At 41.3% G+C, this 26,104-nt stretch overlaps 1 protein-coding gene across 2 annotated transcripts in view; it reads left to right on the top strand.

The window, feature by feature from the left end:
- Positions 1-26,104, top strand: part of TUBGCP3 (tubulin gamma complex component 3) — a 193,108-nt gene that overhangs the window by 130,824 nt on the left and 36,180 nt on the right. For both annotated transcript variants that reach the window (XM_073556846.1, XM_073556845.1), the window contains exons 17-19: positions 14,509-14,644; positions 24,869-24,957; positions 25,049-25,180. In XM_073556846.1, the coding sequence (XP_073412947.1) occupies positions 14,509-14,644; positions 24,869-24,957; positions 25,049-25,180 (357 nt within the window). The remainder of the gene's footprint in view (positions 1-14,508; positions 14,645-24,868; positions 24,958-25,048; positions 25,181-26,104) is intronic.

Here is a 26,104-nt window from a genome sequence, read left to right as displayed (position 1 = left end):
TGTGCCAATTCCTCCTTAATATATATTTCATTTGTTTGTGGCACTTAAATGTAGTTAAAAAATTAATCGAGAAGTCCACATCCTCTCGGCTCTTTTTCTTTGTAAGCAGCGTTTCCTGATCACACTCGGTCTGTACATGTCTGAGGGAATTTTCAATAAGTTTTTTTTGGATAGTTTTGTGCATAAAACCTTTTTTTAAAAAAAATCAGCCTGCTCCAAATAATCTTTCTCCTCAGTACAATTCCTCCTAATTCTCTTAAACTGATTTACTGGTATATTGAAAACCCATTTAAAATAATGCCCGCTTTCAAAATGTAAAAAACTATTAGCGTCCACCTTCTTAAAAAACGTCTTAGTGTGAATACTGCAGGATTCAATAAATAAATTTAAATCCAAAAAATCAATGGCAGTATCACTAAAATGTGGAGTAAAATTGAAACCCCATTTGTTAGAATTAAGATGATCAATAAAAACACCAAGGTTATTGTGCCGGTTATCCCAAATTAAAATCAGATCATCAATAAAGCGCTTATAAAAAATGATCTCGTTTTTAAAAACAGAATTCTCTATAAAAATGTTCTCAAAACGTCCCATAACAAGATTAGCAATGGTTGGTGCTACTTTAGATCCCATAGCCACACCCGTTAATTGATGATAAAAAGCACCCACGAAGGTAAAGAAATTATTTTTCATGATTAATCAAATACCCTTATATATAAAAGTTCTTTGGGGGGCCGAAAGCCGATCATCAGATTCCAAATAAAATAGTAAACAAGATAGAGCTACATCCTGCTGGATATTTGAATAAAGTGCTGTAATATCGAGAGTCACAAATATATATGAATCCTTCCATTGTACAGTCTTCAGAAGCTGAATCAAGTGAGCTGAGTCCCTTAAAAAACTAGGTAATGTAAAAACATGGATTTTCATCACAGAATCAATATATTCAGCCAATCCGTTATAAATAGAACCAATGCTAGATATAATGGGCCTGCCTGGGGGGTTATTAAGATCTTTATGTATCTTGGGGAGATGATAAAAAAAAGGAATATTCGGGTTTTTTACCATTAAAAACCTCCCCTCTTTCTCATTAAGGATACCATCTTTTTTTTGCATTTTTTATAAATGATAAATACTCCTTTAGAATATTAGTACCAGGATAAGATTTTACTTTCAAATAAAAATTGGAGTCTGATAAAATTCTAAACGCCTCTTGGCAGTAAATATTAAAATCTTGTATAACAATCCCCCCACCCTTATCAGCTGGGCGTATAACTATTTCACGATTGTTTGCCAGATTTTTCAGTGCCATTTTCTCTAATCTAGTCAGGTTACCTTTTTTATCATTGAAATTTTTCAAGGATTTAAATTCCTTCAATACCAGATTCCAGGGTGGATTTGATTTAAATCTAACTGATTTAAATCACGATTTAAATCACTAGTCAGTAAGGCTTGATTTAAATCAGTGATTTAAATCAAAGTTTCTACCTAAACTAGTTCTTGCTACTTTAACTTGCAAGTAGATGAAGATTTTTAGAATCACTTTTTATATTACTTTTTTCTCCCCAGTTTAATGGGTTAATCATTCATATTTGGACACCACTGTTCTGTTGTACTTAGGAAGGAGAAAAATAATCCTGACCTTAATAACAATTTAAATAGATTTATTCAACTGAAACAATAACAACATTACAGCATAAGTTATTTGCTTAAACAAACATCCATGTTTGTTAACTAATTTGGCTAAACAAAATATATATATATTTTAAGAAACTTAGACTGTCAGCCCAGCCGACACATGAAAAACTTAAATACTACTGTCCCTGCTGTCCTCTGTAGCTCACTTGTCGTCATTTTCATCATCATCTTCTTCTTTGTTCCTATTCATAATCTGGAAAAGAAAAACAAACTTTCCTGCTTTATTGGGTCCCAACCGATTTCTCAATTTAGAATGAATGAGTCCAAAGGAAGAGAATATTCTTTCAACGCCTGCAGAAGAAGCTACTGCTGTTAAAAGTGAAATCATTACTTGAACAGTCTCTAAATCCAAGCACTTAAGTGACTTCCACCAGTTTACTGGTGTGACCTTCCTTAAAATATCTTCAGCAAACATATATTTCTTGAATGGTTCCCCCTTAGCTCTGAAGTTTATTATAGTTGGCATTAAAGATGGATGATTGCTGGATACCCATGTCATAGCTAACTCCTCTTCCTCAGCACTTAGGTTTTGACCCTGATATTGGATATTGACAATATTTGCCAAAAAATGAGCTGGAGTCAGTGCTTGTCCCATTCGTTTGTTTACTGCTTGTAATTTAATTCTGTCCATGTGTAGTTCTGTTTTTAAGTGTTCACTCAGTTCCTTCCAAATTTCAACAGCATCCGCAATAAAACAGCTATTTTTCTGTATTTTGTTTAAAGCTTGAGAGATGGGTTTCAGGAAGCTCAGCATATGTTCAACATTTCTCTTAAGCCCAATGTTGAGGATTTTGGCCGTGACAGTGCCATCTATTTCGATTTTCTTCACAAAGTGTCATCAGAATAGGCCAGTTTTTGATATACTGCTCAAAACAGTCCACCACAGAGTTCCATCTAACATCTTGTTGGAGCGTTAGCTTGGTTCCACCCATCGTTTTCAGAGCTGCTGCAGCAAAATGATTATTACGGAAGTATTTAGCAATTTCAACAACATTAGCCTTTATTTCTGGAACACTTAAGTCTTTGGCTAAGAGGTGCAGCAAATGAGCACTGCAACCATATGTTATTAGCAGCTTTGTATTCCCTCCCTGCTCTTCTAAATCTCTTCTCATCTTGGATACGTTTGCAGCATTGTCAGTGACCAAACTGCGTACTAGACATTTGAATTTTTGTTCACATGTCGTTATAGCTTTTACTGCCACTTCTTGTAAGTATTCTGCTGTGTGTGCATTTCCTGACGTATCAGTTGTTTGTGCAAGGAAAACTTTACCTTCTTCTGTTGTTATACAAGCACATACAATAGGATCATTGTGGACATTACTCCACCCATCAATACTTAGGTTAACAATTTTACCCTCCAGAGCTGTTGCACATTGCTCCATTTCTCTGTCATACACTTGATGCAGCAGTTTCCCTGCAACATCAGCTCTGCTGGGTGGACTGTATCCTGGTCTCAGTGACTGAACCATATTAATGAAATGTGGGTTCTCAGTCAGACGGAAAGAAGAGTTCGTTGCATAAATAAACTGGGCAATTTTTTCATCAATCAACTCTTTTTCTAATCTGCTAGTTCTTATCACAAACCTATCTATGGTGGTTCCAGGAGGTAAAGGTTTTTTCTTCCTTTTGGGTGATGGTGATATGTGGCTGTGGGTGTCTGATGATGATGCTGCTGCTGCTAATGAAGCACTATCCTGGATGGATAACTCTGAAACTGTAGAACAGGATGATGGTGATCTTGGAGGTGGATAGTTTCCAGAATCCATGAATTCCCCTAAACAAAAAAAGTCAATGCTGTTATTTTATTGTTTATACAATTTCTGCTTATTGTACACAACACATCACTGCCCCTGCCCCAAAAGGAATATTTGTTTTTCTTCATAACTGTACCAAATGACAGTAACATGCAGTAATAATAAGAAATATAATTTTTCTCACACATGACAGTTCAGTCTTTAGAAATAGGATTCAATAAAAATGTTTACCAACCTGAAGATCCTGCCTGTTCAGAAGTGTTTCTTTGGTCATCTTCATCACCACACTTCTCATGATGTTGCCTCATTCGCGCCACCAGGCCTTGCATCTCTTTGTTGCATCGTTTGCATTTTGCACGCATGCCTGCCTTACCGATAGGCGAAGGAGCTTCATTAAAATATTCCCAAACTGGGTCTCTTTTACGGCCTGCTGCCATTATAAGGAAAGAATGTAATAAACCTCAGATCGTACACACAAACAGATCCAGACTTGTCTGTCTGTGGCTATGCTGCAGTATTGTGCTCAAAGTTTCACTTTCATTTTCTTGTCTGCTTGCCCTTCCTCCTCCTCCTCACACTTAGATTCACATTCTTCTTGTGTTGTGCAGATCTATTCCACTCCAAACAATCAGAAACATATTGTCTAACTTCTTGGACTTGGCACTGAAGGGGTTGATTCTGTATTCATAGGTTTGTAGAACAATAGGATTAAGGTCTTTTTCTCAACTCTGTTCATGTTGTAACATTTTTGCCGTGAAGAAGAGGCTGGGACCTCTGCGGAGTCAAATTCAGTTTTGAGAACTGCGTAAGTAAAGCGAGCGTCTGTGATAATATAGGAGAGAAACTGCCCACTAATCCTACAGAAACCTCTGGAAGAGCATGGCATTGTGAATGTTACACATATACAGCCTTTATTCTACTGAGTTAAACAACTCGGCTTTATCTCATGATGGAAGAACCTTTGGATGGTAAAATATTTTCCTCAAAAAGCAGTTTATTGAAAAAAAATCCGATTTAAATAATAAAAATCCGATTTAAATCAAAAAAATCCGATTTTTTTTTTTTTTTTTTTTTTTTTTTTTTTAATTTTTAAAAAAACAAACATTGATTTTTATCCACCCTGCCAGATTCCCAAATACATTAATAAAACTCCCCATATTCTCTGTAGGAAAAAATTTTGATTTAGGTTTCACATCCACATGTAAATGAGTATCAGAAACCGGGGTCAATGTTTCTTTTGATACTTTCCCATTATCCTTTTTCAGTATTAAAAAAGGTCTACGAAGTGTAAGCTTTCTTAAAAAAAAAAAAAAATTGAACATCCATAAATAAATTGAAATCACTAGGGTAGTGGGAGGGGCTAAAGGACAAACCCTTAGATAATACTTTCTCTTCAATTGGTTTAAGTTTATATGAAGACAAATTAAAAATATTTGTACTTTTATCACTCACCCTGGTAACACTGGTTACTCCTTTTTTATTTTTGTTGCCTTTCTTTCTTCTTCCCCCCCCCCCCCCCCCCCCCCGGTACCTCTGTAGGGGGCTTTTTTTTTTGGTTTTGCTCCAAAAAAATCTTCCAGATTATTTTTCTTTACTTTTATGGGTGTGGCCACTGGCAAAAAAGGAACAATCCCTGCCGAATTGTTACAACTATTATCTACCATAATAATTTTGTTATTATAAATTTTGTGATAAGTATCTGAAACTGAAATTTTACAACCAATATTTGAACCAAAATTTATATTACTAACCACATCTTGAGAAGTAACCTGTGATGGTGTATCAACAGGTATGGAGAGATCTAACAGATCTTCCACTTCAACATTCCCAAAGTCTATAAGATCAGAGGGAGTACTCGGTATTTCCTCAGGTATAAACAAAGGTATACTAAAGGAAGATGAACTCCTTCTGTTCTCATAAAACTTGGTTTTAAAATCTTCCAGATTTTTTTCCATATTCTGACTAATGTCTTGCTCATTTTTAGGGATACACCCCTTCATGGATTTACTATGTATATCTGGTGTAGGTATAGCTGGACATCCCTCAACAGGGGTACTAATATTATCAATATTCTCCAACCGTTTAGTTTTAAGACTACAATCCCCCTGTTTTTTACTCTTATTACTTAAAACGATATTCACTGGTGTTCTATTAGTATTAACAAAAACTCTCTTGGTGTTCATACTATTATGTCCAGCCTCAATTCTTCCCAATTTGTTCTCAAACTTAGAGGTCCAGGTAGCAGGAAAAACATTATCACATTCCTTTACATTAGATTCTGAGCTACACACCGCTAAAGCACTATTTTTCTTATTATAAAATTCTCTGTCCCTCGTGTGTTTGTTGGTTTTATTCAAGATGGTATCATGATCTAATTTCAGAATACTGGTTGAAATATTAGTATTCATTTTTTTATACAACGGATGTGATTTAAAAGAACTCAATTTAGCAGAAATATTCTCTACACATTCAGTGGCTCTATCACTCAAAGCCAATCTTTTTCTCATTAAACAACTTAACAAATTGCGCATACTATCAGAAAGTATAGCATTCCATTCAGTAGTGAATGCCAAATCATTAGGGAAAGGAGACTCATGGCTAATCCTTAATCCCTTTGGAAAAATTTTTTGATCCAAATAGATCCCTAGAAACCTAGCATCAATGCTGCTATGCAACTCTTCTCTTATTGATCTATCCAGATCATGAAACAAATTCTTCATCTTCGTAGTCTCTTCAATAGAAAAAACTTGTTCAGTTTCATTAACATTCACAGTAGGTAAAGTGGTAGTATTACCAATCGCCTGTATGATCAGTCTCTCTCTGGAGGAAAGTCTGACCTGAAAATAGTCCATTTCACCAAGGTGTATCTCCAAACACAGTAGCTTGATAGAAGATCTGATGCAGGTGAAGCTCTGCTGGTATGCAGCTTTCTGAGGTAAAAAACAGGGGTTCCGTAAGAAATCCCCAGATCCAGTAAAAGATCTCTCCTCAGCGATCTCCTGGATTAACTATAAAGATAAAAGAAACCACAAAAGCGCGCCCATAGGGCTTTACCATTCCATGACCTCTTCCTCAGGTCGGATGTACAAGGATGAAGACAAATCAAAGGTTGACTGTTTATATCAGCTTCCTCTTTGTGAGCAGCAGGGTAATTAACCCCAATATGATATAAACCATCAACCTTTGATTTGTCTTCATCCTTGTACATCCGACCTGAGGAAGAGGTCATGGAATGGACCTCGAAACACGTTGTCTTTGTATGTACCATGAAATAAAGCATTGATATTGGAACCTACTCCTAGAATCGACTGGATTTCCTCCATTTGAGGGTTGAAGTATAGCAGCGCGGGAACCAGGTGTTTTTTTTTTTTTTTCCCCCCTTTTGGGATCTCCTCTTTGAGTAATGGAAGCAGACACTGTCTGTCTACACCCTCCTGCTGCAGCTTCATTATATGGGATTGAGCGTATTTAGTAGTTGTGGCGTTACACAACCTCTGAGGGTGAGTACCCTGAACAATTCAAATTTTACTTATTATATCTGGTAAAGCCCTATGGGCGCGCTTTTGTGGTTTCTTTTATCTTCATTAGCAAAAAAGTGTGAAACAACTGAAAATATGTCTTCTATTCTATGTTCTTCAAAGTAGCCACCTTTTGCTTTGATTACTGCTTTGCACACTCTTGGCATTCTCTTGATGAGCTTCAAGAGGTAGTCACTGGAAATTGTCTTCCAACAGTCTTGAAGGAGTTCCCAGAGATGCTTAGCACTTGATGGCCCTTTTGCCTTCACTCTGCGGTCCAGCTCTCCCAAAACCATCTCGATTGCGTTCAGGTCTGGTGACTGTGGATTCCAGGTCATCTGGCGTAGCACCCCATCACTCTCCTCCTTGGTCAAATAGCCCTAACACAGCCTGGAGGTGTGTTTGGGGTCATTGTCCTGTTGAAAAATAAATGATGGTCCAACTAAATGCAAACCGGATGGAATAGCATGTCGCTACAAGATGCTGTGGTAGCCATGCTGGTTCAGTATGCCTTCAATTTTGAATAAATCCCCAACAGTGTCACCAGCAAAGCACCCCCACACCATCACACATCTTTATCCATGCTTCACGGTGGGAACCAGGCATGTAGAGTCCATCCGTTCACCTTTTCTGCGTTGCACAAAGACATGGTGGATGGAACCAAAGATCTCAAATTTGGACTCATCAGACAAAAGCCCAGATTTCCACTGGTCTAATGTCCATTCCTTGTGTTCTTTAGCCCAAACAAGTCTCTTCTGCTTGTTGCCTGTCCTTAGCAGTGGTTTCCTAGCAGCTATTTTACCATGAAGGCCTGTTGCACAAAGTCTCCTCCTAACAGTTGTTGTAGAGATGTGTCTGCTGCTAGAACTTTGTGTGGCATTGACCTGGTCTCTAATCTGAGCTGCGATTAACCTGCGATTTCTGAGGCTGGTGACTCGGATGAACTTATCCTCCGCAGCAGAGGTGACTCTTGGTCTTCCTTTCCTGGGACGGTCCTCATGTGAGCCAGTTTCTTTGTAGTGCGTGATGGTTTTTGCCACTGCACTTGGGGACACTTCAAAGTTTTCCCAATTTTTCGAACTGTGACCTTCATTTCTTAAAGTAATGATGGCCACTTGTTTTTCTTTACTTAGCTGCTTTTTTCTTGCCATAATACAAATTCTAACAGTTTAGTTAGTAGGACTATCAGCTGTGTATCCACCAGACTTCTGCACAACACAACTGATGGTCTCAACCCCATTTATAAGGCAAGAAATCCCACTTATTAAACCTGACAGGGCACACCTGTGAAGTGAAAACCATTTCCGGTGACTACCTCTTGAAGCTCATCAAGGGAATGCCAAGAGTGTGCAAAGCAGTAATCAAAGCAAAAGGTGGATACTTTGAAGAACCTAGAATATAAGACATATATGTTCAGTTGTTTCACACTTTTTTGTTTACTATATAATTCCACATGTGTTAATTCATAGTTTTGATGCCTTCAGAGTGAATCTACAATTTTCATAGTCATGAAAATAAGGAAAATATCAGTCAAGATCCGCCGTTTTGTGAAAAAAACGGATCCGCCAATTTTCCTTGCGGATCCGGTTTTTTCCCCATTGACTTTAATTACACTGGTCAACAGCATTTTTGGTGCCAAAGATATTTCATCGAATTTAGGGTATTTTTGGGGTGCTGATTCTGAATATGTCATCAGTTTTGCCAGATTGGCTCAAGTTTTTGAGATTTTTGGTATCTTATTTATAGCACTTGTTGGTAAATGCGACGCATCATCTCATTAATTTCTTTGGATTAGTACTTGAACTGAGCAGTTCTCAATATAGTTTTGTGTTAATTAGTGTTCTAAAAGTTTGTTCATAGCTTGATTTTTGCACTAACTTTATGTTGTTGTCTGTTTTCCAGTGAAAAGCATGAACTCATCAAGAAGAAGTTGTCTTAACGATCCAGACTCATTCTGTTACATTTGTGGTGAATACACACTGCCAAAACATAGAAGAAACATAACAGACTTCGTAAAAAAAGTGTATTTTGCCTATTTTGGGGTTATGCTTGGGGACCAAGACAAGTTTTGGGCACCACACATAGTGTGCAAAGCATGTATCGAATTATTACGAAAATGGAGCAAAGGACAAAGAAAAAGCTTCAAATTTGGTGTTCCAATGGTGTGGAGAGAGCCAAAAAATCATCATGATGACTGTTATTTATGGTAAACACAGGTACAGGCACATCTTCACAATGAGGGACAGGCCTTCTTGCAGATTCCATGTTACTCCCATTTTCGTTTCTTATGCTTATTGAATCCTTGCACTTGCACTGCACAGAAATAACAGTCATCATGATGATTTTTTGGCTCTCTCCACACCATTGGAACACCAAATTTGAAGCTTTTTCTTTGTCCTTTGCTCCATTTTCGTAATAATTCGATACATGCTTTGCACACTATGTGTGGTGCCCAAAACTTGTCTTGGTCCCCAAGCATAACCCCAAAATAGGCAAAATACACTTTTTTTACGAAGTCTGTTATGTTTCTTCTATGTTTTGGCAGTGTATATTCACCACAAATGTAACAGAATGAGTCTGGATCGTTAAGACAACTTCTTCATGATGAGTTCATGCTTTTCACTGGAAAACAGACAACAACATAAAGTTAGTGCAAAAATCAAGCTATGAACAAACTTTTAGAACACTAATTAACACAAAACTATATTGAGAACTGCTCAGTTCAAGTACTAATCCAAAGAAATTAATGAGATGATGCGTCGCATTTACCAACAAGTGCTATAAATAAGATACCAAAAATCTCAAAAACTTGAGCCAATCTGGCAAAACTGATGACATATTCAGAATCAGCACCCCAAAAATACCCCAAATTCATTAAAATATTTTGGACACCAGAAAAAAAAATTTTTTTCGTTGACCTGTGTTATCGGCGGATTTTGATTGATGACTGTCCGTTGTATCTGTATTTCTGCAGATCCGCCAAAATGTTGGCGTCCGCAGAGATCACCGAACGGACCATGCATCTTTTTTTTGCAGTCCGGAACCGCATTTTTGCCTTTTAACCCTGAATCAAGTGTCGCTGCTGGTTGAAAATTCTCTCTCCTTCTCCTTACCCACAACCTCCATTTCTCATCGCGCGATCTCCAGCCCCACATTTCTCATCGCCCGATCTCCAGCCCCACATTTCTCATCGCCCGATCTCCAGCCCCACATTTCTCATCGCCCGATCTCCAGCCCCACATTTCTCATCGCCCGATCTCCAGCCCCACATTTCTCATCGCCCGATCTCCAGCCCCACATTTCTCATCGCCCGATCTCCAGCCCCATCCCGCGAGATGACCGATATTAATTTTTTTTTTATTTTTGTATTTTTTCCTGCCGCGCTTCCTTTACATTTTTACCATCGGCGGATCCGTACATCCGCTGATCCGCTGTCTCCGTTTCTGTCAGTCCGCCTGTGGATCCGTTTTCCGCTATTTTAGCGGATTTAGACTGACAGAAAAAACTGAAGTGTGAAACAGGCCTAAGACAAAGCCTAGATCCTCACGCTACATTCACACCATGGGCGTAGCCAGGCTCAAACCTAGGGGGGGGGGGGCAGAACCTCATACTGCACACCTCAGCTGCTGCAGAACCTCATACTGCACACCCCTACACTTGAAAATAAAGCCTGCACCTTAAGATGTGGTGATGAATGCAGTCTATTTATTCCAACTATCAATTGATGTTGATGTATTACTGAAGACGAGCAATGCCTGTCCTGGGTGTCCTTTTGGGCAGCTATGAGGTGTACCTGACTGGTGCTAAAAAAAAAGGAGTGTTAAGGTACTGTCACACTTAGCGATGTACCAGCGATCCCGACCAGCGATATGACGCGGTCAGGATCGCTGGTACATCGCTAAGTAGTCGCTAGTGAGCTGCCACATAGGCAGATCTCACTAGCGACATCGCTGGGGACGGGGATCGCTACTTACCTGTCACACCAGGCGATCCTGCGTCCTCCCGCCCGCGTCCACGCGTCGCTCGTCGTCACAGCAGGAAGCGCCGCAGGAAGCTGACGACGAGAAACAGTCCTGAACGTTCTCGCGCGATCAGCGATAACCAGCGGGGGAGCGGGTCGTAGGTAAGTATCAGACACAGAGATATCGCTAGCAATATCGCTATAACGTCACAAGTTATAGCGATATTGCTAGCGATATCTCTTAGTGTGACAGGCCCTTTAGTCTGTATGCTACCCGGCTTTCATTCTTTTTGGTACAGATAAGATATGGATAGAGCAGATTTCTAATCTGCTTTTGCTTTTGAAATTATCTATGAGCTCAAAAACCTTTCAGGTGATGCGGTTTTTTAAAAAGCTGATCTGCTTTTGCAGCTGAAAAACGTATCCTCAAAAAAATGCAGGAAAAACGCTGTGTGTGAATGTAGCCTTAGATTAGTAATAGAACAGCCATTTACAGGACATTTCATAACTTTCCCAAATTCCTATGAAAAAAATATTCAGCACATTCTGCATTGAATTACCGTACCCAATTTATTATATATTTTAGGAGTCGGTTCATTTTATACCGACTCCAACTCCACCAAAATGAGCACCGACTCAGACTCCACGACTGCGGGCCATATCCATTACTGGGCCCCTTACTAGGCTATGAATATTAGCCCGCAGCTGTCTGCGTAACCTTCCTGGCTATAAAATATAGGGGGACCCCACGTCATTTTGTTTTGGCGTTCCCCTATTTTAATAGCCAGTAAAGGCTATGCAGACAGCTGCAGGCTGATATTCATAGCCTGGGAAGGGGCCAATGGGTATTACCCACTTCCCAGGCTGCAAATATTGGCTGCCGGCTTTCCCCCTCTGGCGCAGAAAATTGCGTGTGAGCCCACGCCATTTTTTTTCCTTAAATATTGTTCATTAATAAATATCGGCCATGCTATTATTTATCTATCTATAACCATAGATATATCTATCTTTTGATATATCTATGAATATATCTATAGATATATTTATGTATTCTGTCTATCCCATATCTATCTATATATCTGTCTGTTGTCCGTCAAAAAACGGACGAAACAGATGCGACTGATCCGTTTTTTTGACCAACGGATTGTGACTGATGGGAAAAAAAAAAACCTGATGTGTGAAAGAGGCCTAATGGGACGTGGTTACTAAGGCTGGGGTCACACTGCGTTATGGCAGTCCGTTTAATGGACTGCGTTACATCGCTGTATAACGCGGTGTAACGCAGTCCGTTAGTGCTGCCATTCAGCCCCATTATATGGTGCATCACGACGCATGCCGTAAAGCGGCACGCTTTCGTGATGTGCCGTCATTCACTGACGGAGCCTTGGACGCGGGCTGCTGCGTCTGAGGCTCCGTCACCGCTAGCGCTGATGAATCCTCAGCGCTAGCTTTATATAGCATAACGCATATCGCTTTATGCTATAGCGTTAAGGCAGCCGTCAACGCTATGCGTTGAACGGGCTGTGTTAACGCTATGTGAACCTGGCCTAAGAAAAAAATTTGGTTTTGTAAATGTTGCTGATCAAATTTTAACCCTTCTAACTTCCTAATTAAAAAAAAAAAAATTGTGTTTAAAAAAATGATGCCGATGTAAAGTAAACATATGGTGAATGCTATTCATAATCTATTTTGTGTGGTATAACCATCTGGTTATAAAATTTAACATTTTCAAAATTTGCGAACTTTTTTTTTTTTTTTTGGGCGAAAATTCAAATACGTTCACAAATAAACTCAAGCAAAATCAAAATAAATTTATCACTATGATAAAGTAAGATGTGTCACGAAAAATCTCAGAATCTCTGGAATACTTTGAAGCATTCCAGAGTTATCACCACATAAAGTGACGCTGGTCAGAATTGTAAAATTTGGCTTGGTTAAGAAGGCAAAAATTTGACCCCGTCAACATCCAATCAGTGTGGTAGTACAAGTAAAAAATTCCATTCAGACAACATCTGTATGGCAACATTGTAAAATTAAATGGGAAACTATTACACCTTTTTAGATATTTTATTTTTGTGGATTTCGAAAATTGACATTAATGACAAATGAACACCCATAAGAATGAAAAATATTGTGCTCTTCCCCTCAACTCTGGACCAAATGCGCATGATTATTCTTATGCTCTTGTGAACTTAGCCTACGGAGAAATGACTGGACAAAATCATTGGGTCTTAAGTGAACAGTGCATATTCCCAATAGATAATGGAGATAATGCGGTGGGAACAGTAGAAAATCTTGAATTGTCCAGATGAGGAGTAAACTCACAATATTTTATGAATGTTTACACAAGACTTTACATACAAAGAAATGTCATGCTTTGGCTTAGTGGTTATTTTTTCCATGTACAATATGGAACGTCTGATTAACCATCACTTGGCATCTGTGAGTACTCCAGCTACAATCTGACTATATTTCTAAATTTGTAATCTGCAGATCAATGCCTTTTATTTAAACCATTTCTTATATATTTAATAATTCATTTGTTCCCTTTCAGATTTAAGCATGTCCTTAATGAAATAGTTCATTCATTGTGTTCCATTATTCATAGACTATCAACTAATTTGAAATAATTTGCCAGGCACTGTAAAATGTATTTAAGTACTATCATATTTGTACTATATAAAATAAAATATGATGAAGGATTCATTAGGTTTGATTAGAAAATAGCTGGTTTATTGTTCAAAAGCGTTTTATCACATAGAATGGGTATTTTCCTTAATGAGCGCATTATATCGCTTTGTTCAGGGAGCAAGTGGGATCTTTTTACTTGAGAATGTTTGCACTGAGGTCTGATCTAATTTGTATGCACTTTTAAGGAGAGCCTGCTACGTGTCTGTGGTGAAATAAATTGTATATATTGTAGATTTGTCACTATATGTATATTTATATGTATATTTTCGACATTTCGTGGTTGCTAAATTTGATATCAAGTTTGATAATTTATTCCCGTCAAGCCCCCATACACATGACACTTAGTTCGGCTGAACCCAGCGGTTTCCATGGGATCATCCGACACTAATTAGCACGGCGGTCTACTGACTCTACCCCGGTAGATGTCGGAGGAGAGAAGGATTGGAGTTAGATTTCCAGTGACTTATACTTTTGTTCTTCAGATGAAAAGCAGGCGCCAGAGCAGATGAGAATACAGAAACACTCCGCCAAGCTTTTCTTGTATTGGGGAGCAGGGGAGAGAGTGGTTGGCCGAGTGATCAATTAGCCAGTAGCTGGTGTGTGTGTGTGTGTCTCTGTTCTTTCGACCGCTACCCAACTATCAGCTGATCACCACATTTTTCAGGTTTATATTATTTAATCTGGAGCTGTGGCTATATAAGCCACTGACTTTTATTCACTTTTTCATAATCTGTAGAGTCCCATATTTAACATTTTTCAGCCATGCCTGAATTTGGTCACTTTTCATGTTTTTTCTCCTTGCAAATATTTTTTAATAACTCTTCTCTTTGGCTAATTGGTCTTTGTTCCCATTTTTTTATTATTCTTTTTTCATATGTAAATTGAGGTATTTACCAGAGAGTGCATGAGCCATTATCTCCGCGTCTTCAACTTTCTGTGGCGTGCAAAAAGAATGGAATATATCCTAACAGACATTTGGAAAGGGCATATGTGCAATGCAAAATTACTGAAAAGTTTGCCAGGTATGTTTACAGCCTTTACTTTTATTTTTAATCTACGGTAATTTGTTTTGTTTTTTTTTATTTCACAGACAATACCATCAATGTAGCCATTATGACTGATAAAACACAGTTTACGCATAAATATTTATTTTGATATTTTTGCAGACTTTCAGTATGCTTGTGTGGATTAGCATATGTCATAATATATTTTTTAAATATAATTATTTGGTTTATATGACAGTACGCCTATATCCTATACATGCATGTCTGTTTTTTTTTTCTTGCAGTAAAATCCTCATATTTTTAATTGTTATATTTCACTTGTAGTCAGTCTGTCACTGAACCTCTTTAAGTTATTTCTGATGTAATTCGGAGACATCCCTAACAATTAGTTAATCAAGTTACTTACTGACGAGTGTCACTGTGAAGGACTTGTCAACTTGGGTTAAAAAATTTTGTACCTGTGTTTTAAAACAGGTCTATAGGGTTGACCCGTTTCACCATATTGTATAAGGTCAGTTACCCTTCAGGGCTACCTTTCTGCAGCTGCTCCAGACAATCACTGAACTCAGTCAATGTTCATGCTTCAAACATTCACTTTTTAAAGAGCATAGACTGCGATGTTTCGTCCAGTTGCTTTTTGTCCAGTTGCCTGTCTCATTACCCCCTGATCTTATAGGCATATATTAGGCTGTCGAACTCTGGTAAGGAGATCTACGCTCCATACTCAGATCGTTGATGTCTGATGAGTGAAATTGGCATTTTAGACGCTCTACAGACCTAGTTAGGGTGCTGCTTTTAAAATGCATGGAATCGAAGACAATTGACAAAAATACATTGCATGCAGAAAAGAAGAATTCTGGCGAAAATCCTTGAATATAATTAAATGAAAACAACCATTTCAGAGAAAACCTACCGTGGTGTGAAAAGCCAGCCAGGGACTATAAGGAGAGACCTCACTAGTTCGGCTGACTTCGTCCCCTCTCCAGTTAATTGACAGGTCTCTCCCAAATCAGCTGAAGTGGGACAGGGAAAAGCCGGTCTGGAACTGTGCTGGACTAGTCAACTGACCTCTTATAGTCCAATAGCAATTGCCAACTGCAGTCACTCAGGCTCCAATTCATACAGCCCGTGTTTTGGGTATCATGAATTGAGTGACATGTTCCTTATAAAGAGGACCTTTCATCATCAATTTAAGCATATTAACCTGACCACATCATGGAATATTGGCTTCAAAACTGAATAAAAGGTTTTTTGTTTTTTTTCCCATTTCTCCTCTCCTTCCCAAAATGTGCTAGCATGTACATTTTGGGTTATAATATATTTTAAGTCAAAGGGGGCATTGCCACAGATTTGTCACTGGAGCGTGTACATCTTCCCCTACATAAGGTTGACCAATTATCAGCAGATAGTAAAATTCTGGAGAAAAAAAAAAGACATCTTCACAATGTTTTCTCAGTGTGAGACATGCATTAACAGAAAGTCTGCTCTCGGTGATCTCACTGCAGAGTTGTATGTGTTGACAGTAAGAGGTGTTGGAGTAGAGCAGAGGTCACTGTGATCACATACACCTTCTAGTTTTCACTTCATGGCAGTCAGTATGGGGGGAGGTACAGCATAGCCGTGCTTTGTCTTGTTAAAAACACTCTTGACACTTGTAATCGCACATGGCTCTGCAGTGAGGTCAGTGAGTAGAGTAGACTATCTGTTATTACAAGGCTCACACAGGAAAATAACTGTTCTAAGGTATTGTAGAGGTGTGTTCATTTTTCCCTTTGTTACTCCGTGCTTATGATTGGTCAGAGTCATCTGGCGGAAGAAATGCACACTTCCAGGTGGAAAAAAAAGTTGTGAGAAACCTTTCTCTCAATGCATAGGATTTGTTGTATCCTTTTTGTTTGTATGTTCATATTTTCGCTTAAAAACCATTAAAGCTTTCAGTTTGAGAAAATATCTTTTATTCAGCTTTGCAGCCACTATTCCATGATGTGGCCAGTTTAACGTGCTGGAACTGGTGAAAGGTCCTCTTTACCAAGTCCAAATGTGGATATTGTCAAATAAGTAGATATGAACCCTCCTGAACCCAAACTGCCATGTTAGTGAAAATGTACACCAAGGAAGCAAATAAATAAGGCAGCACTCTGTAGAATCATAGCTTGCAAATATGAAATATGAAAGTTGAACTGCAAAACTGCATTAGAAATATGAAAAATTGAGAATGCTTAGCACATAAATTGGCCAGTTCATGTGTACTTGGAAGACACGTGAAGGCAATTCTCGTTTTCCAGGGCCTAACACTGCCAAACCTCTCTTAGACTAAAGTCTTCATGTGTATGGGAATCCTCTCTTGGGCTGAAATCTATCTTAGTGGAGGGGTAGGGTCCAGCTATGGTTAAAAACGCCTGAGGCTTAAAGGCGGAGTGCTCAGTCAGAAGGCTAATGAATACAAATTTCCAAAAACTGACCGTCACATCCAAACATAGACAAGGTGTGAACAGGTGCTTACCCAGAGTTTGCAAGCTATGGCGCTACAGAGTGCTGCCTTATTTATTTGATTATTTATGAGTTGGTGACTAGGTAAGCACCTGTTCACACCTAACCAAGGAAGCAAAGACCCCCAAACCACCAAATGCTTTCCTGTGAGACAATTCAGTGCATACCTGTATATATTCCATTATGAAAATATGCTGTAAATAGACAACGTAAAGAAGCATTAGATTCTACGTAGATGTAGACAGGTATGAAAAGTATGTTGAGATTGCGGTAAATCATGTTCAGACAGGAAAAGTAAATCAGGTAGTTACCCTTGTAGATCAAAATATATTGTACATGGAGAGAAAGGGGAATAGCCTCATGTTGCATCACCATACTACACCTAACTTCCTCAAGGGGAGGCTGTGGGAACTCCTAAAGAACTGTTGAGTAGTGATGAGCGACCGTGTTCGAATAACGTTTTATCCGAGTATCTTGGGCGTGCTCGATTAATATGTTTGAGTCATTGCAATTGCATGTTTTGCTGCTGTTAAAAAGGCAATCCTAGTATGTCCTGGTAGCCAAGGCGTTCCTGCAAATGGATGTAACGGTAACAACGTGCAGGGATTATGTGTCCAGAACAATTACGGCGGGAGCGCCTGCAATATTAGCCAGGATCGGTGACAGCTAGATTTTAATAGTGACCACAGCATGTAAATGTTTATGAAAGGAAGGCGGCTCCTACTTTAACATAATTTAGCATAACCTCTATAGAGGTGGGACCTGTCATTATGATCCTGCCTGTAACAATTAGACTATTGAAAATCCTTCTAGAAAAGAAAAGCAGGAAGTATGAATCTAGGATAGCCGAAGTGGCCAATATGGAAATTGAAAGATCTAATTTTTTTTTTTAAAAGGGAATCTATCCGTAGGATCAATCCTCTGAAGCCATCTATATGGGCTTGTAGGTAATAGGAAGATAAACAAAATTATAACCTGATATGCGTGATTTTATGTCTTATTCCAGAGAAATCCACATTTTTCCCTTCACCCATGACAGCACCACCTGAGAGAGGGATCCGCCCCGCCAGGACAGGAACCTACTGAGACATAAGGGGCAGCACCTCTCCCCCGCTTCAGTTGGGTTCCTGTCCTGGAAGGAACCCCACGGTCGGCGGTGCTTGTCATGGGCGAAGAAAATGGACCCAGCCCCGTCCCGGCGCAGGAAGAACAGGTGTCTCACCTGCAGCGCCGGCCGTCGAGTGCTGGATGCGCAGTCCCCGGGCTCTCCGGGGTTCCAGGTTCGTGCGGGCGTCGGTGGGATCCCCGGGGTCTGCGGGAAACCCCCACCACGCCGCCTTCCCCTCGCGCACGCCGCATCTCGATCCCCATAGCAGGGGAGAGACGCTGGCTTCTTCTGGCCACTGATGTCAGCGGCGCATTGCATGCTGGGTGTGCCGGCTGACGTCAGAGAAGGGCGACGGTTTAATGGCGCCGGGTGCGACGCCAGCCGGCTTTATGAAGCTGCGGCCGGCGGTCGCAGGGGGGAGGGGAGAGACGCTCACCGGAGCGTAGGCGCGGTATTTAAAGAGGAAGGCGGCAGCAGACGGCGGTGCAACATGGAGTCAGAGCAGGAACGTTCAGCGTCCCTTCCTCCCTCTCAGCCCTCTGGCAGAAAGCATGGAAGCCATTCCAGCAGCAGTCGCCCCAGCCGCAGGTCGGGGGATTCAGCAAGATCCAAAGAACGCAGGTCACGTGCCCCGACGCAGCCTCCGAGTCCGGTACCCTTGATTTCGGGTGGTGAGTGATCTTCGTGAATGTTAGCATTTATGTTAATAGGGCTTCTGTTGTATGCTTCACCCTGTAGGAAAGGCCTAGGAAAGCGGGAAGCAAGAAGAACAATAGGGATTGTGCTATATGTAAATCTCCCCTAGCAAGAGATTGGCAAAAAGATCTCTGCGCTGCGTGCATTCAGCGGACTATGGCGGAGGAAGCGCCTAGTTTCGCAGCCAATCTGATATCTGCCCTAAGGTCAGAAATGGAAGGCTCAATTAAGTCCCTATTGAAAAAAGGGAAAAAAAACAGGAAGGATCCCCCTAGTTCCCCCTCGGATTCCGCGTCAATGTCATCTCAGGCGGAAAAATCATCCTCCTCAGACTCCTCAGACAGCGACATGGGGGGTAAGCCATGTTTCCCTGTAGAAGACAGACGCCCTCCTAAAGGCCATCAGAGCTACAATGGGCCTACAGGAAGAAAAGGCGGCTAAAACCCTAGAGGATGTTATGTTTGGGGGGCTTCAGGAGAGAAAAAAACGGACCTTTCCGGTAAACGAGAAGATCCAGGCACTTATTGAGAAAGAGTGGAAAAAGCCCGAGAAATCGGGGGCCCTTCCATCCACTTCCAAGAGACGATATCCCTTCGAGCATAAGGATGCAGAGATATGGGACAAAATCCCCAAAATAGATGCAGCGGTGTCCAGATCCTCCAAAAGGTCGGCCCTGCCCCTGGAAGACGCAGGGGTTCTTAGAGACCCACTAGACAAAAAGGCGGACTCATATTTGAGGCACGCATGGGAAGCGACAGCAGGAGGACTAAAGCCGGCAATAGCGGGTACTTGTACGGCACGCTCTCTCATGATCTGGCTGCAGCAGTTAGAAGAAAAGCTGGCTTCAAGGGTCCCAAGGGAGAAAATCTTATCGGAGATGTATCTCTTGCACGGGGCAGCAGCTTTTTTCGCCGATACCTCGGCGGACTCTATGCGGATGACAGCCAGGGCAGCGTCACTATCAAATGCTGCTAGACGCGCGTTATGGCTTAAGGGCTGTCCGGGTGACCTTCAGTCCAAGGCCAAATTATGTTCTCTCCCCTGCGACGGTCGATTCTTGTTCGGCAAGAACTTGGACGATATACTGGAGAAAGCAGGCGATAAGAAAAAAGGCTTCCCCAGATTTCCTATGGATCAGAGGAGACAGCCCTTTCGGAGGGGAAGATTCAATAGGGAGCGCCCTCCCGCTGACAGGAGAAGATGGGAGGATAAAAGAAAAAAAGAATCGGGATTTATGTTTGGTGGAGGTACCTCCACCTCAAGAAAGTCGCCACAGTGACGCCAGTGTTCCAGTGGGGGGGAGATTGGCACTCTTTTTCCAAACCTGGGAGAAGATCTCCTCCAACGCCTGGATCCTAACCATCCTAACAGAAGGCCTGAAAATTCCCTTCATCCGTCAGCCAAAATCCATAGTCGTCATCACACCCATCAGGAAGGTGACCGAAGAGCAGGTGGCCTTAGAAACAGAGATCCTGAGCCTGATAGACAAGCGGGTACTCTCCGAGGTACCACGCCTACAGGAAGGGAAGGGGTTTTATTCACCCCTTTTTCTGATAAAAAAACCCGATCAAACCTTCAGGACAATCATAAATCTCAAACGGCTCAATCTATGGATAAGGAACTCGACCTTCAAGATGGAATCAGTAACTACGGCGGTGAAGCTGCTACACCAAGATTGCTTCATGGCTGTGGTCGATTTAAAGGATGCATATTATCACATCCCTATCCACCCAGGTTTCCAGAAATACTTGAGGGTAGCACTTTATATTCAAGGCACGCTAAGGCACTTTCAGTTCAGGGCTCTTCCATTTGGCATATCTATAGCCCCGAGACTTTTCACCAAAGTCATAGCGGAAGTGACTGCCTTTCTCCGGATTCACGACACGGTCATAATACCATACCTGGACGATTTTCTCATAGTAGGCAGCTCAGAGGACCACTGTACAGAGCAGTTGACCCAGGTGATCAACACCTTGCAGGAATTAGGGTGGATAGTCAATTTCAAAAAATCAAAATTGCAACCCCTAAAACAACAGACCTTCCTAGGATTCGTACTAGACTCAGAAAAGCAACCGTGTCTGTTCCCAGAGTCCAAAATAGAAAAGGTGCAGAATCTGGCCTTCACGGGCCAAAACCAACCACGTATGACCTTAAGAAGAGCAATGTCCCTGCTAGGTACCCTAACATCCTGTATTCTGGCGGTCAGGTGGGCTCAGTTTCACACCCGGCAACTCCAGTGGGAGATACTAACAGCACAAAGATCGCTAAGAGGGCGTTTAGAAGGAAAGCTGGAGCTTTCCTTAAAAACCAGAGACTCTCTCTCAATTGGTGGCTGGACAAGAAAAATCTGACCTTGGGAATACCGTGGGACAGACAGACGTCAGATATAATCTTAACAGATGCAAGCTCCTCGGGGTGGGGGGCACACCTAAGGGGAATCATAGGTCAGGGTTCCTGGACGCATCAAGAAAGGGAAGCATCCTCCAACCTGAGAGAACTGTGGGCAGTGAGCAAGGCCCTAAGTCACTTCATTCCGCTACTCCAGGGTCGAAACGTATGCATCATGTCAGACAACAAGGTATTAGTGGCATACATCAACCACCAAGGAGGGACAAGATCACACTCCTTAATGGAAGCGGCGACAGACATTCTGAGCAGAGCAGAAGAACACCTACACTCCTTGACAGCCTTACATATAAAAGGGGCAGAAAACCTAGAAGCAGACTTCTTGAGTCGCAATACCCTGAAGCAGGGGGAATGGGCGCTAAACCGGTCCATTTTTCAGAAAATAACTCGGCTTTGGGGGAAACCGGTGATAGACCTCTTTGCCAACAAACACAACAGGCAAACAGAAAGGTTCTGCTCTCTAAACCCGAGAGAAAATCCATGGACAGTGGACTCGTTGCACATCCAGTGGAACTTCAGACTAGCTTATGCGTTCCCCCCAGTGGCTCTGATCCCAACAGTTGTCAGGAAAATCAGAAACGATCAGGCCAGGGTGATTCTAATAGCTCCATTTTGGCCAAAAAGGCCCTGGTTTGCGCTACTACGAAGGATGTCCCTCTCCGATATTCCACGCTCAGGTCAAAGGATTCTATCTGACGGCGTGGAATTTGAAAGGTCGCTTTTAACCGATAGAGGGTTCTCCCCCGGGTTGGTGGCCACCCTGCTAAAGAGTAGGAAACCAGTGACGACTAACATCTACGGCAGAACATGGAATAAGTTCCTGCAGTTCTTAGGTAGGCCGTTAGGGAAACATCCCCCGATTAATGCCATCCTGGAGTTCTTACAATCGGGGTTGCAGATGGGGTTAGCAGTGAACACACTTAAAGTTCAGGTGTCTGCACTAGGGGCGCTCTACAACTGCAAATTGGCATCAAATAGATGGGTAGCCAGATTTATTAAATCCTGCCATAGAGCTAGGCCTATCCCAATACCCCGGATAGCCCCCTGGGATTTAAACCTAGTGCTAGAGGCCCTTACAAAAGATCCGTATGAGCCATTACATCAGCTACCGCTAAAGTTTCTGACCCTAAAAACAATCCTGTTAGTGGCCCTCACGTCAGCCCGCAGGATAAGCGATTTACAGGCTCTCTCAGTAAATCCACCTTATACGCAAGTCTTTCAGGATAGGGTAGTGTTAAGAACAGACCCCGCTTATTTGCCCAAAGTAGCATCAGATTTCCATCGGGGCCAGGAAATTGTCCTTCCATCTTTCTGCGAGAACCCAAAAAATCTGGTGGAGGAAAAGTTCCATAATCTAGATGTTAAGAGAGCTCTTGTAGAATACATATCTATGACTAGCCAGTGGAGGAGGTCCCAATCCCTATTCGTAGCTTTTCAGGGTGCCGGGAAAGGCTATGGGGTTTCAAAAGGGACTATTGCTAGATGGATTAGGGAGGCCATTAGTGTAGCCTACACAGCTAGTGGTATCCCGATTCCTGACGGTATCAAGGCTCATTCCACCAGAGCCGTGGCAACCTCCTGGGCCGAAAAAGCAGAGGTATCGATCGAACAGATTTGTAAGGCTGCTACCTGGGCCTCACCTTCAACCTTCTTTAAGCACTATAGGTTGAATCTATCCTCCTCTGCTGACTTAACCTTTGGTAGAAGGGTGCTGCAAGCGGTGGTCCCTCCCTAAGGTGTTTCGAATCTCCAAAAATCTCTCAGGTGGTGCTGTCATGGGTGAAGGGAAAACCACCATGGTTACTTACCGGTAGCCGGTTTTTCTGGACTCCATGACAGCACCCGTATATTCCCCCCCCCTTTTCACCATATGGGTGTGCACAATTAGTAGGGTGTTTTTTGAGTGTTGTGGTGTTGGATTAAACATGTAACTAACCGGGAAGTCCTCTCAATGCTCTGTAACCCAACTGAAGCGGGGGAGAGGTGCCGCCCCTTATGTCTCAGTATGTTCCTGTCCTGGCGGGGCGGATCCCTCTCTCAGGTGGTGCTGTCATGGGTTCCGGAAAAACCGGCTACCGGTAAGTAACCATGGTGGTTTTCTTATTTATAAATCACCTCTTCCAGGCCTTGGAGAGGACACTGATCTCCCTGATAATTTGACTCCAGAGCTTATTTTACTTGAAAGGGGGAGTTACCAGTGTGAGACATGTAACGAACACAGAACAATAGAACTAAATTTTGTCTTCTTGCAAATACATTTTTTTGGCAGCTCTCTGAGCTCTGCTAAATTGTACCAATATTGCAATCTTGTCTGCCTATGAGCTGGAAGCTGAAGCTGAGGAATCAGCAGATGTCCGATATAATCCCTCCCTAAGGTGTTTCGAATCTCCAAAAATCTCTCAGGTGGTGCTGTCATGGGTGAAGGGAAAACCACCATGGTTACTTACCGGTAGCCGGTTTTTCTGGACTCCATGACAGCACCCGTATATTCCCCCCCCCTTTTCACCATATGGGTGTGCACAATTAGTAGGGTGTTTTTTGAGTGTTGTGGTGTTGGATTAAACATGTAACTAACCGGGAAGTCCTCTCAATGCTCTGTAACCCAACTGAAGCGGGGGAGAGGTGCCGCCCCTTATGTCTCAGTATGTTCCTGTCCTGGCGGGGCGGATCCCTCTCTCAGGTGGTGCTGTCATGGGTTCCGGAAAAACCGGCTACCGGTAAGTAACCATGGTGGTTTTCTTATTTATAAATCACCTCTTCCAGGCCTTGGAGAGGACACTGATCTCCCTGAAAATTTGACTCCAGAGCTTATTTTACTTGAAAGGGGGAGTTACCAGTGTGAGACATGTAACGAACACAGAACAATAGAACTAAATTTTGTCTTCTTGCAAATACATTTTTTTGGCAGCTCTCTGAGCTCTGCTAAATTGTACCAATATTGCAATCTTGTCTGCCTATGAGCTGGAAGCTGAAGCTGAGGAATCAGCAGATGTCCGATATAATCGCACACAGCTCTGCTGTCAGATCAGGAGAGCAGAGAGCGGCCATTACACATCACACTCCCCCTATGTGTAAAATAATCTCTGGAGGCAGATCCTCAGGGACATCAGTGTCCGGCCTGGAGCAGTTCATTTACATGTAAGAAAAATGTGGATTTCTGTGGAATAAGACATTTGATGGCAGAAAAGGTACCCTTTTATTTAGGGTCCAATGACTTGCATGCTCATATAGACAGCTTAAGAGGGGTGATCGAGCTGACAGATTCCCTTTATAATACAGATTTTAATATGAAAAATATTGTCAAAGTTTTTTACAAAATATATTTAACAGAAAAAGCTGATTTAAACAATAAGTAAATTTTTGATGCTACATTTCCTTTATTTCTTATTTTATCCGTGAGTCTAGGCCCCTAATTAACCCCTTTGTTAAGTGACACTATTTAGAAAAGTTTTCTTCTTAATACGCTATGACTAGGTTTTTCTCCAAAGTGATCAGTCCTGTTTATTACTTGTAATGTTTTTCATGATCCATTTCCATTGCAGAGCTGTCTGGGGTGCTTCATCAGTGTCACGTCCTGGCTTCAGAAATGGTTCATTTCATTCATCAGATGCAGTATTACATCACATTTGAGGTACATAATTGTTTTTCTCCAGGCTCAGATTATTTATTGGTTGCATTTGTTCTTCTAAATAAACATGTGATTGTCCTTTTGGTTTCATTAGGTTCTGGAATGTTCTTGGGATGAGTTGTGGAATAAAGTACAACAAGCGCAGGACTTGGATCACATCATTGCTGCCCACGAGGTTTTCTTAGATACCATCATTTCTCGCTGTCTTCTAGACGGTGAATCCAGGGTAAACGGTTTTGTATTAATGCTTACCTGTTTCATATAAAAGTGGCAATCATAGCTGTTCTGTAAGATTCACATTGTCATTATTGCATACTGAGGTTTTAACCCTTCCCCTCTGCTGCAAACTGTTGCACTTTTATCCTACCCTTCTCTCAAGCGCCATGATTTCATAACTTTTTCTTCCATCTACATAGCCATTTGAGGGTTTTTTTTTTCGTATTTTGTTTGACAAGTAATTATTTTGAATGACACCATTAATTTTGCAATAGAATGTACTGGAAAATGGGGAAAAGAAAATTCTAGTGCAGTGAAAAAAAAAAATGCTGTTCATCCATTGTTTTTGTTGATTTTGAATTTTTAGAGTTCATAATGCAGCAAATGACTTGGAACATGACTTTCTAGGTCGGTACAATTACAGTGAAGTGGTCAGACTGCAGTGGTTGGAGCTATAAAGAAGCTATGGCTGCGGTGAGGAGTGGACGCTTGCTGTGTTATACAGCGGTCACCCACCATATGTAGAGCTGGCTCAAGTTCTGATTTCATTTTGTATACACACACCTGGCAAAGGACCTACCATTATGTCCTATGCTGGGAAAGGGTTTAACCCGCTCATGCTTCAGCCAATTTCCGTATTTTTGTTTAATTTCCTCCCCTTCTTCCAAGAGCCATGCATTTTTTTTCTGTCCATATAACTGTATGAGGGCTTGTTTTTTGTGGGTCAAATTGTACTTTTGAATGGCGCCATATATTTTATCATGTAACTCACTGGAAAGTGGGGAAATTCCAAGTGCGTTGAAATTGCAAAAAAAAAGAGTCAATTTCACAAATTTTTTTATTTATTTACTATGTTCACTATATGGTAAAACTGACTTAGCCATATGATTCTCCAGGTCAGTCATTTTGCAGGTACCAAACATGTATAGTTTTT

The sequence above is a fragment of the Dendrobates tinctorius genome, unplaced genomic scaffold, assembly GCF_039654945.1.
Source record: "Dendrobates tinctorius isolate UK_male_01 unplaced genomic scaffold, ASM3965494v1 ptg000240l, whole genome shotgun sequence".
Classification (NCBI taxonomy): domain Eukaryota; kingdom Metazoa; phylum Chordata; class Amphibia; order Anura; family Dendrobatidae; genus Dendrobates; species Dendrobates tinctorius.
The sequence above is the reverse complement of the archived record's forward strand: the minus strand, read 5'-3'. Positions and strand labels throughout refer to the sequence as shown.